Genomic DNA, 17,082 nt, shown 5'->3' on the forward strand with positions numbered 1-17,082 from the left:
CATGCCATTGCTGCAGGTCTTTTATCCCTCTTCTTCTGATACAGGACCTCCTGGTCCGCCCTGTCAAGAGCATCAACCATAACTTCATCGTGGAAGCGCTTCCTTTTGGAACAAATCAGGGAAGGTGTGTCAGGCCAGAGATCAAGCTCCTGAAGAACAGCAGACAGCATCAGTTGAGAGTTCTGAAACAGGACCAGAAACAGATGGTTATTGTCTAAATTCGCTGAGTGGAGGAGCACAGAATTAATTATTGTGGAATCCCAAGGACATAAAAGGTAACATTTCTAAAGTGAACTAACACTTTTTGAAGGGGATGATTCAGTCCTTATACTGTCTCTGGACACAGCCTGGTTAATTGCAGTTACAGAAGGAAAGAGACAATGGTAAATTTAAGTTATATCCTTTTTCTGTTTCATAAAAATTTCATAACTAACTGAAATTTAGTGCCCTTGCTGTAACAGTATTTTTCGGTCTGTGATGGAATACACCTTGTATTCACACCCCATATATTACTGTAATAATCATTGTACAAGGTATGCCTTGTAAGGTATCATTTGAAAACGCAAATTTTGATGGTGAATATTGTCCTGATAAAGCGTGTGGCAACACTGTATGTGAAGTTTAAGATTCCCTTGTATGATGTTAAGAGTGTATGTTCCAAAACTCTCATACCACCAAACTGGTCAAACAGGCCTATCTTGAACAAAGGAGTGTATGTTTGTCGTAATTTGCATCTAAACAGTAAACAGAGTCATCAAGCAGGAAGGGAAAACAAAGGAAAATCAAACAGGTGGAAAAAAACAGTAGGGAACATCCTTCTACACAACTGTCGCCAGTTCCCAGCTGGAATGTTTTTCAAGAGGGGGACTGAAACAATAAAAAGAAGGAACAAACACCCCTCTGGATCCCCCCTTCCCCTGCCCACCACATTCTCTTCATCTGAGAACATAAAAGGAAACAGCCATTGGATGTTCGGGAGGGGTGGGACAGTCCTGAGCTGAAGAATTTGGTCAGTAACTTTGCCGGAAGCATGTGACGAGAAATTTTCCTTGACTTTAATATAGTGTAAGTTAGACACTAGTAAGCATTATATCTATTATTCCTGTAGCTATTTCTGACTTTATGCCTCATCACTTGTACTCACTTAACTCTCTTTATAGTTAACATACTTGTTTTACTGTGTTATCTAATCCAGCATGTTTAAGTTGAAGTGTCTGGGTAACTATTTAAGGTAATAAACTTGTATACTATTCCACTTGTATATTAAAGGAATAATGGACTTTATCTATTTGTACTGTCCAGGAGAGGGATGGGTAGTACAATCATACTTTTGTGTGGGGGAAATTCAGGACTGGGGGTGTGTTGTGGTCACCCTACAGTATAATCGAGACTGGTGAAAGCCAGGGTGTAACTGGCAGGCTGCACTTACACACAGACACTCAAGGTAGGGCTTGCATGCTGAAAGGCAGTTTGTGAGCAGCCCAGGTGGGAACTAATTCAGCAAGGCATTGTAAGGCAACCAAGGTTGCAAGGCAGAGATGACACAGCCTTTCCCCCACCCCCACCCAGAATTTAATCCTGATAGGTCATACTGTCATTTCAGGCCTTTCATATTTTGGAAGACATAGCAGTTCTTGTAGTGCTCTAATGGCAGAGAGATGTTATTCCAAGCTGCTGGAAGGAAACCTGCAGTGTATGCAGCTGAAGTATTCAAATTATAGTAACCAAACAGCATATTTGTGAGTGGCGTGGACTAGTCAGCTATACTGGGGGCCTGGAAGATACACCTTTCCCTGTAATGTGATGAACTATCTGGAGTTCCTGCTTCAGAAAAAGTTTACAGCAATCAGCAGCCAGGACTGGGTCACAATCCATGAGGGAATTAACATGATGCTACATTAGCTCACACATGGCTTATCCTGATATTCCTGCATGCAAACACTGAAATCTGCAGCTTTCTTCCACCCCACATCTGACACAGTTCTGGGGGAAAAACTGATGCCCCACTCATTCTTTGCAGAAATTATTTTGTTACTGGCAAACTGCATGGATTACCTCTAACTGAAATGGACTAGATTTGGAAATAGAATAAAGTTTCCCAAACACACACACACACTCAGTTCACTATTTACAGGCGGCTCCATAGATCCAGGAGGAGTGAGTACATAGTGGCAAATAGGGTGGATAGGGTGGATGCCGAACCACTGTGATACAATCCATCATTAGTGGCCAAACACTGGTAGCCAGTGTGTCTCGTTTTTGCATTGCTTCTTAGAGCAGAAATAGCTGTGACGGAATCCCCGGCGTGCAACCTGGTCTGTGGGACTGCTGAGCTCTCTGTACCACAACCCTGGGTTACCCTCACACTGTGATGCTGATGTCAAGTTACAAACCTCTGGCAGGTACGGTACTTAGCCAACCACGGGCAGGGACACATCCAGTTGAGTTACGTGAAAGATCTCCCAGCCACTCATGAACCAACAATGGACAGGCTCCAACCAATTCCCTGCCTGTTCCCCAGTCTTGCACCCCAGAACTGTACTGTCTTGAACTGGTCAGAAGCCTGGCTAGTGTAAATTCATTATCTAGTTTGTCACTCCCTCAATGTGGAATGGACCACTCTAGCCTTTGTGGACTAAGCTGAGATTTCCCAAGCACTTCAACCAAAACACACTGTTTTAGGTAAAATATAAAACAGATTTATTAACTACAGAAAGATAGATTTTAAGTGATTGAGTAGGAGGCATAGAGATCAAAGTTGGTTACTTAAGAAACAAAAATAAATTTGCAGTCTTAGTTCTACAAACTGAACAGGATTTGAATCAAGCAGTGCCTCACCCTGACAAACGGTACAAGCAGATCCTCAATACACAGACTGGATTCCCTTTTCCACCCTTCCCCAGTCCAAAGTTTTTATCCTCCAGCTGTTCTTCCAGATTTTGAGTTGAGGCGGGAGGGAGGCCCAGTCTGTGTACTGAGGAACTGTAACCTGCTTGTACCATCTGTCAGGGTGAGAAAAGCTGTTTGATTTGACTCTTGCTAAAAGGTTAGGATTTAGAATGCGTGTTTAGTTTTTTTACTTTAAGGTAACCATCTCATTGTCATGCCTCCCACTTATAATCACTTAAAATCTATCTTCCTGTAGTTAATAAATCCATTTTATATTTTACCTAAAACAGTGTGCTTTGTTAGAAGTGCTTGAGAAACCTCAGTTCAATTTACAAAGGCTAGTGTAGATCCACACCACATTGAGGGAATGTCGAACTTGACAATAAACTTACACTGGCCAGGCTTCTGACCAGTGCAAGACAGTACAGTTCTGGGGTGCAAGACTGGGGAGGAATTGGCTGGAGCCTGTCCATTGTTGGCTCATGAGTAGCTGGGAGAGCATTCACGTAACCCAGCTGGATGTGTCCCTGCCTGTGGATGGCTAAGTGCAGTACCTGCCAGAGGTTTGTAACTTGACATGAGCATCACAGCATAAGGGCCAGCCCAGGTTGTTGGGACAGCGGGCTCAGCAGTCTCACAGTCCAGGTTGCACCCTGGGGACCCCGTCACACCCTCCCATTACTATAATAATAAACTGTAAATTTTAGTCACACACTTACCGGACTCTGGGAAGGCTTCTGTCTCCACCAGGTTTTCTGCAGGCTCAACTGAACAGCTCTTCCAAGTAGGGACCAAGAATGTGCTGTTGATCCTGATCCATAGCCTGCTCTGGGACTGGTTTCACTGAAAGAGAGTCACTTCTTGCTCCTCACTGGGAACCTGCTGCTGGCTCCTATCAGCCTCCATACTGGATTCAGGGACCAACAGGGCACCATCCCAGCTGACCAGGTTGTCACGAAGCACAACTTGGCTTCATGCTGGGTGCATGGGCCAGAACCCAATGAAAGTTATCTCACAATGGGCATGTTGCTGGAAAATTCTCGAGGTGCATTTCTTGTCCCTGGTCTTCCAGTACAGACGCTCCGCGACTTATGCAAGCGTTCATTTCGGAACACTTTGCGTAACTCGAATTTTGTGTAAGTCGGAAACGTATACCCGACCATTACGCAAAAAAAACAAAAAAACACTCCTATTTCTAGCTTATGGAACTTTTTCCGAAAGTGCAGATTTGCTTAAGTCGGGTCTTGCATAACCCGGGGAGTGTCTGTACTCTCTGTTCAGCCTCTTAATATGCTCCCTGCACCAACCACCTGCCCAGAAAATCTGCAGAGCTATCAGCTTTTTAGCTAGCTGCTGGTTCACATGGTCATTCCTGGTGTTTTTGCTGAAGTTTGCAGTTTTCCTGGCCTTGCACCAGAGATTCAGTAAAATTCGGCTGTGATCCCGTGACTATGAAGCAGCTCACTTTGCAAAAAAACTTGATCTGTTCACTCTCCACTGCAAACCCAGGAGGCTCTCTGATAGTGTGGTTGCAGATCAGTGATCAGAAGAGAATGGGTTAAATGCTGACCTGAGCTGCTGCCATTCACGTGCAGGGCGGGGCGGGGCGGCTTCCATTTTCAATAGAGTGGATTAGAGATTGTTGGGATAGAGAGGACTAAGGAAATTGTCCCATGGAATTGTGGAATACTTCCATCTGACTCCCAGTACCCGAATCATACAGGGCTGCGTCTACACTGCAAAGCAACAGGGCTCTCATCCTGGGTCCCGGTTTACCTCGTGCTCGGACCTGCAGCCCTACAAGGTCCTGTGTCCAAGCCCTGAGTTAGCGCAATTGCAGTGTAGATGCAAGGGAGGTTACACTTGTGCCTGAGCTCAAGCACAGGCTACAGTGTAGATGTACCATTAGTAACACAGAACCTCACTTCAGCAACAACTAGTCCATGTCTGTGAGACATGAGAAGAGACAACTTGTGCACATGCAAGTTAGATGTGTGCATTTCCAGAACTGAATTAGTAAGGTTCTGCCTTTAATGCACTTCAAGTCAACTTCTCATAAGTCATCTCATTGCACACCAGCCTATGGCATACATTGTGAGATGAAGGCTTCAGAACCCAATGTGGTGCAGGAAACCCTCTCTGAATTTCCTCAAGAAGCCTTCTTTCCAAGACAGCTAAAAGAAAAAGGCTGCATGTGTTTCCTAAAGATACAATCACGCTGTCACAGGCTGATAATCCTTCACAGAACCTCCTTCGACACACACACAAAAAGTAGCTCCCAACGGAGATGTTTACCTGCTAGCTCAGGCAGAGAAAGAGGAAATAAGGAATTCACCTTACTGACCCACTGAAGATAGGTGTATCCAAACTCAGGGAAAGAAAGAAAAAAAGGGAGTCTTTATGTAACCTCCATTACTCAGGTTTTTAGAGGTCTATTAGACTGGACCTAACAACTTTGTTTTTGTTAAGCACATATCTATTTGTAGAGTATTTATTTATATCACAACTTGAATATTGCTAGAAGGTCGCAAAATCACTTCTGTCTGTCTACCAAACTATTACAATAAAAGGGAACGTTAGATGCACAACCTTAGAATATTCCTCCGAATCTATTTTATTCCTATTATGTACACAAGTCCTGTTTGCCTTAAAAGAAGAAGGCAAAAAAGCACAGCCAAGAATACCAGAAACAATTCCACCTTCCAAGCTCAAGGCCTATTATCAACTTCTGTCTGACCTGATGACCTACTTCCAGCCCTCTGCCCTGCACTAGAAATTTACCCAGATGCAAGCCACAGATTCCGCAATTGTTTTAAATACAGAGCCTCATATGGTTCAGGTGGACTTGGACATGAGCTGCACCCACACTGGTAAAATCAGTACAAGAGCTGTAATTTTCCACCACTGCACCTCTTCTGGTGTAGCAACGGCAGAGGCCACAGTGTAATTAAAGAACAGTAGGTGATTTCACCCTTTTCTACCACTGTGCAGTCTGGCCCTACTTTGCCAGCAAAGCAGCGTTTTCATTAATCTAATTACTGTATTACAAATGGATGTGTAAACTGCTAGCCTGAGCAAATGACTGAGAAGCAGAAACTCTAATTCAGGTAAAAGCAAAGAATTTAAATGGATTACTATATAAAAATATTTATGATGAAGATGGTGAAAAAAAAATGAAACCGCCCAGAAAACTGATGATGGTATAAACACCCACACTCTGTTTACATGACAGATCAACGACAGGCCTGTACCAGAGATTTTTCTGTGTGTGCACGGGGGCACACAGGGCCTCTTAGTACAGCTGCTCACAACATAAAATGAATTCCTCAGCCAGGACCAACCCAGACTCATGTGCAACTGGAGTCATCTTGCCTGGGATTTTCTGTCCAGCAAAGAGAGTAAGCGTACTGTCTCACACCCACAGAGTAACCTTAAACACAGGACAGGGTGCGCCTGCAGCAACCAGTACAACATGATCCCATCTAAGGGCTATTAATAGAAAACCAGTGTGACCAGGTTTCCTCTGCAGCATCCCCTTTGGCCCATCAGGGTACAATTCACCCAGTTGCAGGTATCCATTGATGGACCTCCCAGAGACAGCAACCTAAGATCGCAATGCTTTGGTCCTCTGGCCAAGGCACACTTCAGTCTCTCCCTTTTCAGGGAAACAGCCGTGTTAGTCTGTATTCGCAGAAAGAAAAGGAGTACTTGTGGCACCTTAGAGACTAACCAATTTATTTGAGCATAAGCTTTCGTGAGCTACAGCTCACTTCATCGGATGCATACTGTGGAAAGTGTAGAAGATCTTTTATACGCACAAAGCATGAAAAAATACCTCCCCCCACCCCACTCTCCTGCTGGCAATAGCTTATCTAAAGTGATCACTCTCCTTACAATGTGTATGATAATCAAGTTGGGCCATTTCTAGCACAAATCCAGGTTTTCTCATCCCCCCCCCCACACACACACACACACAAACCCACTCTCCTGCTGGTAATAGCTGGCCCACATATCTATTCAGGGGACACCATCACAGGGCCTAATAACATCAGCCACACTATCAGAGGCTCATTCACCTGCACATCCACCAATGTGATATATGCCACCATGTGCCAACAATGCCCCTCTGCTATGTACATTGGTCAAACTGGACAGTCTCTACGTAAAAGAATAAATGGACACAAATCAGATGTCAAGAATTATAACATTCATAAACCAGTCGGAGAACACTTCAATCTCTCTGGTCACGCGATTACAGACATGAAAGTTGCAATTCTTCAACAAAAAAACTTCAAATCCAGACTCCAGCGAGAAACTGCTGAATTGGAATTCATTTGCAAATTGGATACAATTAACTTAGGCTTAAATAGAGACTGGGAGTGGCTAAGTCATTATGCAAGGTAACCTATTTCCCCTTGTTTTTTCCTAACCCCCCCCACCCCCCCAGACGTTCTTGTTAAACCCTGGATTTGTGCTGGAAATGGCCCAACTTGATTATCATACACATTGTAAGGAGAGTGATCACTTTAGATAAGCTATTGCCAGCAGGAGAGTGGGGTGGGGGGAGGTATTTTTTCATGCTTTGTGTGTATAAAAGATCTTCTACACTTTCCACAGTATGCATCCGATGAAGTGAGCTGTAGCTCACGAAAGCTTATGCTCAAATAAATTGGTTAGTCTCTAAGGTGCCACAAGTACTCCTTTTCCTTTTCAGGGAGTTATGCTCTAGAGGAATCACAAACACGAATGCACACACATACCTTCTCAACCTTTGGTGGGACCCCACACTTCTACTCAGGGCTTGTCTCCAAATATGCCATGCCTCTACCAATTCCTCAGAGCCTGGCTGTTCCTTCTACCAGCCAGATAAGCCCCCACTAAACTAGTTCAGTCTCAGGGCTGCAAGCAGGCTTCTCTCCCAACAAGAAAAGCAGAGCTCTGCTCTCATTCCTGGTCAGCCCAGAACTGGGCTAAATCTCCTACTTTTAACTCCCCCTCCCTCTCCATGCCTTACAGTTGCTCCAGGTGTAGTGCTGCGGACCAGTTGGGTTCACAGGCTCTCATTAACCCACTAATTGCCAGCATGGGGCCTGTCTACCCCATCATAATCAGTTTCATTATATTGCTATTTTTTATATACCACTAAAGTAAAATTGTATGGGTTTTACATCTATGATTCATAACGGGGCTCCAAAGAGACTCTGTATATTTATAGATACAGACCAAAGTCCTAAAATCTAAACCATGCCATCCATTCAGTGATCAGAGGAGGTACTGTGAAAACCAAGGGCATGAAAATTAGCATTCAAAGAAACAAACTCTGGATCAAGTATGAATTCAGGATGAACTGGATGTAAAAAATGCAAGTGTTGTGTGATACAGATTCTTAGACTATAATCTCTGAAAAGGAAGTGCTATACTACAGAACAACTACTGTCTGTATAAAAAAAATCCACATAAAGTGATGTTTTATTTAATAAGTCATCTGTAACCATGATAGTAGTGTCTAGCACTCTCTTCAAACATCCCTGAAAGACAGATACTGAGGAAACTGAGGCAGAGAAAACCAGTTTACCTAAACCCACAAAATTACTCAGAGAACTGGGATTAGAATTTGGAATTCCTGCTACCCGTTCATATGATAACAGCAGTAGCCCATAGGTCGAGGTCTAATTGAATAATCTGATACATGTGCATATATTTGCTCTGAATAGATCTAAATATAGTAGCCAAAATAAACACACCAATCAGCATTTAGCCAGTCACAGTGTGTATCACTGGTTCTCCTGAAGTATAGTAGTGTTCTAAAGCAATCCAACTGCTCCTACTCAGCCTCCACCCTTGCCAACTGTTTATCCTCAAGTTGACTCCTGTTGCCATCACACCTCCTGTTCATCCGGTAGTTAGTACAACTTCGGCCTTTAAATCTAGTCCAGGTCCATTTGGAATGATGGGGCCAGGGCAGTTTATCAGGTTTGGGTTGTAGCAATGTATTTTGACCTACAAAGCCCGATAAGGTTTGGGTCTGCATGCCAGAATATTACGCTTCCCTCTCCATGATACTTCAGGAGTTACAGTTAGCACAAGTACTACAGCTGAAAATGCCCCGATTTTAAAAGAAGGGAGGTAGAGGCAGAGCATTGTCAATAATGTGTTCCTCAGCTCTGAAATTTACTTCCCTCCTTGGTCTACTAGAGCTGGATTTGATGACCTTCAGGGCATGCTGCAAGACATATCCATTTTTCTCAAGCTTTTCCAGGGCATGGAGAAGGATAATGATTGGGGAATAAAGCTGCTGCAAGAGGAATCATGTGTTATAGGATGGAGGATCAATTTATCATCTTTTAAACTATGTAGTGTTTTGTTTGGGCTTTTTTAAAAAAAAAAATACAGGATCTAGGGCACCGCATGGGGGATTTCAAAAGTGTAAACAAACAATAAAAATTACAGTTGGAGTATTGGAGGGTAGGTGCGAGGCAACATGAGTTCTTTAACTGTACTGACTGTTGGCTCAGTGTACACACCTTAAAACTCTCACCCTTAAAACTTGCTCCCTGTGACAGAGTGCTAGACAAGAACAGCTGATCCAGCACTCTGGTCACAGCAATTCCAATCAAACAATGCAGAATGGTGCTGGTTAAACAGAGTTGTGCCTGATTTGTGGGTGGAGGAGAGCTGATAGGCTAATTAAACTATTAGGCAGAGGGTACAAACAGGTACAGGAAGAAAGTACGAAGGGGGGAAAGCAGGCAGCAGGGGGAGGAAAGAGGTTGCTCTTCCCGGCTTGGTGCAGGAGCTGGGGGCTTCCTAGGACTGTTGGAGCAGAACTGTATATAGCAGGGGTTCTCAAACTGGGGATCATGACTCCTCAGGGGGCCATGAGGTTATTACATGGGGGATCGCAAGGTGTCAGTCTCCACCCCCAGCCCCACTTCACCTCCAGCATTTATAATTGTGTTATAAATTAAAAACACTTTTTTACATTTAAGGAGGGTTGCACTCAGAGGCTTGCTGTGTGAAAGGGGTCACCAGTACAAAAGTTTGAGAAACACTGGCATATAGTATTAAGGTGGTGGGAAGCCCCATTGTAAATGAACTGCACAAGGTGTCTGACCAGCACAAGAGTCTCTGAGCAGTTTGTGGAGCAGAGGCAGAGGGCCCTGTTACACACCCTAATCTATAAAAGCAGTGAAAATCCAACCCCTGTAAAGTACACTGTGACCTTCAGGAGTGTTATGTAACTGCAAAGCATGTCTGCAATCCGGCAAACATTATACATGTGAGTTACTTTATGCTGGCAAGTATCCCCAACACAAAGTAATGCACACTGGAAAATATAATCCCAACTATACACACAAAATGGTTTAAAATTAGCTATTACCACTCAAGAAAGAGTTCTTGGGAGTCATTGTGGATAGTTCTCTGAAAACATCGTCCCAATGTGCAGCAGCAGTCAAAAACGCTAAAAGAATGTTAGGAACCGTTAGGAAATGGACAGATAATAAGACAGTAATATCATAATGACACTACATAATCCATGGTACACCCACACCTTCAATACTACATGCAGTTCTGGTCATCCCATCTCAAAAAAGATAAATTAGAATTGGAAAAGGTACAGAGAAGGGCAACGAAAATGATTAAAGAAAAGGAGTACTTGTGGCACCTTAGAGACTAACGAATTTATTTGAGCATGAGCTTTCGTGAGCTTCCATATAAGAGATTTAAAAGACTGGGACTGTTAGCTTAGAAAAGAGATGACAAAGAGGGATATGATAGAGGTTTATTAAATCATGACCGGTGTGAAGAAAGTGAATAAAGAAGTGGTATTTACCCCTTCAGATAACACAAGAACCAGGAGTCACCCAAAGAAATTAATAGGCAGCACATTTAAAACAAACTTAAGGAAATACTTCTTCATACAACACACAGTAAACCTGTAGACCTCGTTGCCAGAGGATGTTGTGAAGGCCAAAAGTATAACTTGGTTCAAAAAAGAATTAATTAGTTCATGGAGGATAGGTCCATCAATCACTATTAGCCCAGATGGTCAGGAATGCAACCCCATGCTCGTAAGCCTCTGACTGCCAGATGCTGGGACAGGACGACAGGGGATGGATCACTTGATAATTGCCCTTTTCTGTTCATTCCCACTAAAGCGGTGGTTCTCAAACTTCTGTACTGGTGACCCCTTTCACATAGCAAGCCTCTGAGTGCGACCCCCCCCCCCTTATAAATTAAAAACACTTTTAAATATATTTAACATCATTATAAATGCTGGAGGCAAAGTAGGGTTTGGAGTGGAGGCTCACAGCTCCCGACCCCCAGTTTGAGAAACACTGCTCTAAAGCGTCTGGTATTGGCCACTGTCAGAAGACAGGACACTGAGCTAGGTGAACCACTGGTCTGACCCAGTACAGCCATTCTTATGATCACATATATCAAGTTATTTACACACTTGCAGGCCTGAAGCCTAGATTATTACTGATAAACACCAAAAAGTGACCACGACAGGCACTCTCAGCGGGGTGCTGCTGGACATGCTTTAGGTGCTCTGGCAGAGCTTTGGGGATTTGGTTAGCTGTAGCCAGGGCTAACAGATCACCCCACAATGCACATCAAATTCACCGTCACTTAATTTAAAAATAAAAATGATCACTCCTGAACTGCTGGACATAAAAGGGAAAAAAATAAAGCTGCCAAACCAAGACCCACTTTCCCCGGTCAAAACTGGTAGTAAAAAATGAATTACCCTAATCATAGAATATCAGGGTTGGAAGGGACCTCAGGAGGTCATCTAGTCCAACCCCCTGCTCAAAGCAGGACCAATCCCCAATTTTTGCCCCAATATCTGCTTTAACATTTTTGCCCCAATATCTGCTTTAACATAATGATATCTGCTTTAACATTTTTGATAGAAAGGAAAATTCTTCAATGTTTAAAAACTGCTGTAACAAAGTGTAATCTGTTTTATCACCAAGCATTGGAAATTACACTTCCCAGAATGCTAAATCTTCAGATGTCCAGTCAGTTAAGATGCCTATTTTTAAGCAGCACTTGAAAAAAAAAATATCAATTGCTGATGCAGTGACCTGACTTCCAGGTTATCCTTCCTCTTCTCTCTTGGAAAAAAGACACATTTGTACAGTACCCTGCTCTGCGATTCAGACTAAGTGTAACTTAGTAACATTCAGAATTACTAAGAACAGATAATTACAGAAAATAAATTGTACTCTGAGAATAATTATTGTTGGCAATTCTACCTGATCAGAACATAAATCAGGAAGTACTCAGTTTTGCTTACAAACACTAATTGTCACATATCAAAGGACTAGCAAAAGCAAAGACATTTTTATTGTTAAACTGAGCAGCCAAGGCCGTTCAGAGTCCTGCAGGATCTTATTGTTCTTTTATGATGAAGTATTTCACCACAGAGCCACATTAAAATCATGATTTTACAGAAATGTACATCCTTTATCTCAACTGCTGTAGATCTCTAGACCAAGCCAAGTCTTTCTGAATGATTACAACACTTGCAAATGGTGATATATCACTAAGAGGCAGATTTTTTAAGGTACAAATAGGTACATAGAGCGATTTTCAAAAGCACTTACGTAAATGGTCAAGTCTCTTTAACCACCAAAAAAGCAAAATAACCCCCCCCAAATTTACTATGTGCTACAGGTTATCTGATTCCTGTTTGAAATTAAATGTAATAAATAACTCAGCAGTGCATTCATTAGCCATTACTACCAGGGATGTGAATTGATTTACAATTAATACAATCCATCTCACTCCATAATTCCAATAAATCAAACCACAGTTTAGATAAGCTTTACTTCAGGGCTTAAAAAATTTGCTGACATCCACTAGACAGATGCTTAAAGTTGCTAGCCAGTGGTAGATAGGAAACACAAGCCGGGGGAGCTTTGCCAGCAATGTCTAGGTTCAATGCCCTGTTGTCACTTTCAACTGCAGGGAAAGAAGAACATAAAGGATTTCTACCAGGTATTTTGCACCTCTGACATGCCTGGTGGCTTTATATCAACCTCTGTGTCGAGTTAGGTGTCTGATAAGTCTGGATGGAAGAAAAAGGAACTGTTCCCCCCATCCCGTGCCCCCTCTGCGCTTCTTGGCTGCTATCAACACTGGACACTACGTCCATTATATAAGTATTTCCTCCATATTCCTATTTTAAAACAATAATTCACTATCCAACCACTCAATTTTTTAATCATGCTCTGTGCTCTTACATGCTACCCATTGGACTTTAGAGCAACTAAACTAATACTATTACAACAACCATGTTCTCATCATGGATCTATGAGTTCACATATCTATGCAAAACCAATATCCTATGGAAAATATAAGATGACTCTATACTGTACTATGTTTTCCTTGCCTCTACTGAATAAAATCAGAATTTCTCAGTTACATATCATACCCCTTATAGTGTTGACAGATAAAAGAGAGATTCTTCTTTAGCAGGGCGAGCAGGATCCTGAAATCTATTCCTGCTATCATCATGAAATTCCAAGCAGCCAGGATGTACAATGACAGGACTTCACAGCTGTGGCTAGGGGGCAACCAGTTTGTTAAATATCACAATTTCCACTCAAAGTCACTTGTTCCTGACACCCTGCAAGTTTTCTATTAATGTATTAAGTGTTTGAGGTCCTGTTTGTTTTTCTTTGGAGATTTCTTCACTCCTATTCTTTCACCCATCTTTATTCAGAAAATAGACTAAAACTGATTCATCCCTTCAATCTTCCAACACACATTCTGTTACAAAGCTGCATAAAACCCTCAGTGCTGTGCTTTTCCCATGTTGCTCAACATACCTGGAGGCATGTCATCCAACTGGTTAGATAAATTAACCATTAGCACAAGGCAGACTTGTTGAACTTGTTTACAGTTCAGGTTGCAAAGGAAGAGTAACACAGGTCTACATAGAGCTAAATGTAATAAAAGCTATGCCTGCAGATATGTACTATTATTACATCCAAGTAAATAATGGCTTGCGACTTGCTTGTCTGCCACAGTCATATAACATGTCTAAATTTCTATTGCTCTTCTCTGTTTATACTGAAGTTTGAAGAGAAATGTTTGTAAGATTGGCTACCGCTAAGTCTAATGAGAACTAGCCTTCATTTTAAATGAATAGGAGCTTTCTCTGAATTTTTGACTACATGCCCCTTTAAGATTGGTGCTTTAAAAGTAGAGACCTGCTGACAATACATAGAATTTTAGCTTAGCTGAGTAGAGTTATAGATAAACATTTTTATGGCTGACTTAGAACAATGCTTCCTCAGCTCTCGTCCCCTAATGCCCCTACTCTAGTTGTGCTACATTGATGATATCTTCATCATCTGGAACCATGGAAAAGGAATTCCTCAAGGGTTTCACCATAATTTCAACAATTTCCATCCCACCATCAACCTCAGCCTGGACCAGTCCACACAGGAGTTCCACTTCCTGGACACTACGGTGCTAATAAGCGATGGTCACATAAACACCACCCTATACCGGAAACCTACTGACCGCTATGCCAACCTACATGCCTCCAGCTTTCACCCAGACCACACCACACGATCCATTGTCTACAGCCAAGCTCTACTATACAGCCGCATTTGCTCCAACCCCTCAGACAGAAGCAAACACTTACAAGATCTCTATCAAGCGTTCTTACAACTACAATACGCACCTGCTGAAGTGAAGAAACAGACTGACAGAGCCAGAAGAGTACCCAGAAGTCACCTACTACAGGACAAGCCTAACAAAGAAAATAACAGAATGCCACTAGCCATCACCTTCAGCCCCCAACTAAAACCTCTCCAATGCATCATCAAGGATCTACAACCTATTCTGAAGGACGACCCATCAATCTCACAAATCTTGGGAGACAGGCCAGTCCTTGCCTACAGACAGCCCCCCAACCTGAAGCAAATACTCACCAGCAACTACATACCACACAACAGAACCACTAACCCAGGAACCTATCCTTGCAACAAAGCCCGTTGCCAGCTATGCCCACATATCTATTCAGGGGACACCATCACAGGGCCTAATAACATCAGCCACACTATCAGAGGCTCGTTCACCTGCACATCTACCAATGTGATATATACCATCATGTGCAAGCAATGCCCCGCTGCCATGTACATTGGTCAAACTGGACAGTCTCTACGTAAAAGAATAAATGGACACAAATCAGATGTCAAGAATTATAACATTCATAAACCAGTCGGAGAACACTTCAATCTCTCTGGTCACGTGATTACAGACATGAAAGTTGCGATATTACAACAGAAAAACTTCAAAACCAGACTCCAGGGAGAGACTGCTGAATTGGAATTAATTTGCAAATTGTATACAATTAACTTAGGCTTGAATAGAGACTGGGAGTGGCTAAGTCATTATGCAAAGTAACCTATTTCCCTTTGTTTTTTCCTACTCCCCCCACACACACACACTGTTCCTCAGACGTTCTTGTTAAACCCTGGATTTGTGCTGGAAATGGCCCACCTTGATTATCATACACATTGTAAGGAGAGTGATCACTTTAGATAAGCTATTACCAGCAGGAGACTGGGGTGGGGGGAGAGAAAACCTTTTGAAGTGATAAACACCCATTTTTTCATGATCTGTGTGTATAAAAAATCCTCACTGCATTTTCCACTTTATGCATCCGATGAAGTGAGCTGTAGCTCACAAAAGCTTATGCTCAAATAAATTGGTTAGTCTCTAAGTTGCCACAAGTACTCCTTTTCTTTTTGCGAATACAGACTAACACGGCTGCTACTCTGAAACCAGATAAATGATGCGTGCACACAAATATTTCACATAAAGACATGGGCACACATACATATACAAGTTGTAAGCCAGTATGTATATATAATCTTTTAAACCTACACACAAAGGACATGAACTTCCAGTTTAATCTATGACATAAGTTAACTCCATTGCCCTCATGCCATGAGGCTCTGCAGTATATCAAATGGTACTGTAACCAGGTATTTACTCAAACACCCACTGCATACCTGAGTGAAGTGGAAACGATGCGTTGCTATAAGTACATAAAGCTTCTTAAAGGCTTCAAAAGGTGAGACTTACAGCATAGATGAGACAAATGTCAAATCAAGAGAAAGAGTAACCTGAAAGTAAAAATGCCTAGCATCAAAGATCAGTTCTGGAGATCCACTATAAGGGACTTGAAGAGAAGCCAAATGCATTTGATCTATAGCCCAGAAGAGTCAACGGGAGCCTTTATGGCCCTTAATGCCAACTGACACCACATTGTGCCTGAGTATGTACAGTCTGTAAAAGCAACAATCAGATTCCCATTTTAAAGTAAAAAAACACCTGTCTCACTGCAGAATTCCTTTGCAAAAGGGCTTGGCAGAGATTGATGAATTACACTTCATAATTTCAAGAATAGGTGTAACAGAAGATGAATTCAGATAGCAAGGAACTTAAGCCTAAAAGAGAAGCAATGTATTTTTACACCTAAAAAGAAGTTTTATTTTTTTCTCCAATAGTGCCAAATCCAAGATCAGAGAAAATACTATTTTTGCAAGTATAAATGAAAAGAATATAATGGGGGGGAGAGAAATCTAATGACATACAGTTTTGGAAGGTAGAGGCAAAGAATGAATGATACCTATTAGGATCCTGAAGCTATGCATCAGTAAAATTGTTATATGTAAAAGCTACCACCCTTTGCTATTGAAAGGGTTTTATTCTGGGAGTCCTATTCATCATAATGCAGAGAGTTCCTCCAGAACATCATGGACGCCTAAATTCAGTATTTGAAAAATTAAAAGGCTTTTATTTAACCATAAACTGAGATTAGTTTTAAAGAATCGCACTCATGGTGATAACCGACTGTTTTAGTCAGTGTTTTTCACATGACATCAAAGAACAAAAACATCAGTCCATTTTAACCTTCCTCAAATTGTCACATCTTAAGAGCCAGGTATATATTGGGGGTTCCCGCATTTTTGTGATTTACAACAAATCAGTCATAGTGAATTAATGCTTTTGGACATTTTCAAATATAGGTGTCAAAAATTAGCTGCTTAAATGAGTTTAGTGACCTGATATTTAGAGGTGCTGACTAGTCACACCTCTCAAAGTCAAAATTTAGGTGCCTAATCACGGATTTAGATGCCTTGATTTAGACACTCCAAGTTT

At 42.0% G+C, this 17,082-nt stretch overlaps 1 protein-coding gene across 1 annotated transcript in view; it reads right to left on the bottom strand.

Annotated features, from left to right (window-relative positions):
* The window catches only part of SLC36A4 (solute carrier family 36 member 4), a 245,179-nt gene extending 229,147 nt beyond the window's left edge, over positions 1-16,032 (bottom strand). The window contains exons 1-2 of the mRNA XM_077805422.1: positions 15,930-16,032; positions 10,271-10,351 (exon numbers count right to left, since the gene is read on the bottom strand). Of these exons, the coding sequence (XP_077661548.1) occupies positions 10,271-10,298 (28 nt within the window). The 5' untranslated portion in view covers positions 10,299-10,351; positions 15,930-16,032. The remainder of the gene's footprint in view (positions 1-10,270; positions 10,352-15,929) is intronic.
* Between the last annotated feature and the right edge of the window lie 1,050 nt (positions 16,033-17,082).

This window comes from Eretmochelys imbricata, chromosome 1 (genome assembly GCF_965152235.1).
Source record: "Eretmochelys imbricata isolate rEreImb1 chromosome 1, rEreImb1.hap1, whole genome shotgun sequence".
Taxonomy (NCBI): domain Eukaryota; kingdom Metazoa; phylum Chordata; order Testudines; family Cheloniidae; genus Eretmochelys; species Eretmochelys imbricata.